Source organism: Penaeus monodon, chromosome 33, assembly GCF_015228065.2.
Source record: "Penaeus monodon isolate SGIC_2016 chromosome 33, NSTDA_Pmon_1, whole genome shotgun sequence".
In the NCBI taxonomy this organism is placed as follows: domain Eukaryota; kingdom Metazoa; phylum Arthropoda; class Malacostraca; order Decapoda; family Penaeidae; genus Penaeus; species Penaeus monodon.
In genome coordinates this window covers 23362763-23363485 of record NC_051418.1, presented here as the reverse complement: position 1 = coordinate 23363485, position 723 = coordinate 23362763, and the positions used below count along the sequence as shown (strand labels likewise).

The 723-nt window shown below is 41.2% G+C and overlaps 1 protein-coding gene across 1 annotated transcript in view; it reads left to right on the top strand.

Annotated features, from left to right (window-relative positions):
- Nucleotides 1-486, top strand: part of LOC119594160 — a 7516-nt gene extending 7030 nt beyond the window's left edge. Inside the window, exon 5 of the mRNA XM_037943232.1 lies at nt 67-486. Coding sequence (XP_037799160.1) covers nt 67-193 — 127 coding nt within the window. The 3' untranslated portion in view covers nt 194-486. The remainder of the gene's footprint in view (nt 1-66) is intronic.
- Nucleotides 487-723: the final 237 nt, after the last annotated feature.

Below are 723 nucleotides of genomic sequence, written 5' to 3'. Positions count from 1 at the left end.
CCCTGTCTATCTCCTTGCACAATATGCTCCATTTAAATAAATAACACGTGGCTTTTGTTCCGACAGCGGCCGAGAGCCCCGGGGCGGAGTAGGGGAGAACTGCGCCCTCTTATATGGAGTGGACGAGTTCATGATCCATGACGCGCCTTGTACATGGAAGTGCAAACCACTCTGTCAGATCCTGCACTCTTAGACCTGGTTTCATTGCCAACGCCGTTCCGATTCTGCTCTTAACCTTGTTTGTGAGTTAACATATTTTTAGCAACACTATGTCATATGACCTGTATTTTACTTGAGTATTTTGATACAAGTCTGGTAGCATCGTACTACTGTGACAATCTATTTTACTGTTATATGTGTCAAACATTCTCTTCTTATACATCCCCGTGATGTTTGTGAATTTCTATTAAAAAGTCACCAACAGCTTGATATATAATATAAACAAACTAATGTAATGTTTTGGAAACAAATCATAAATGTGAACTATGATGTGTATTACTTATGCCTATAAAACATGAAGGATGCACAGAGATGAACGGGTGCGAGGTCGGGGTAGTCGCATGGCTGAGGGCGTTGATGAAATTAAGAAGTTTTTGAAGGAGGGAAAGAATGGTCGTAATAGGAGGGAGGAAGCAGTGGGAGGTGGAGATGAGCTCGTATTTACTAGACCAGGAGTCGGTAGTCTTTTGAACATAGTTTGCCAGTTTATAATTAAAGTCATTT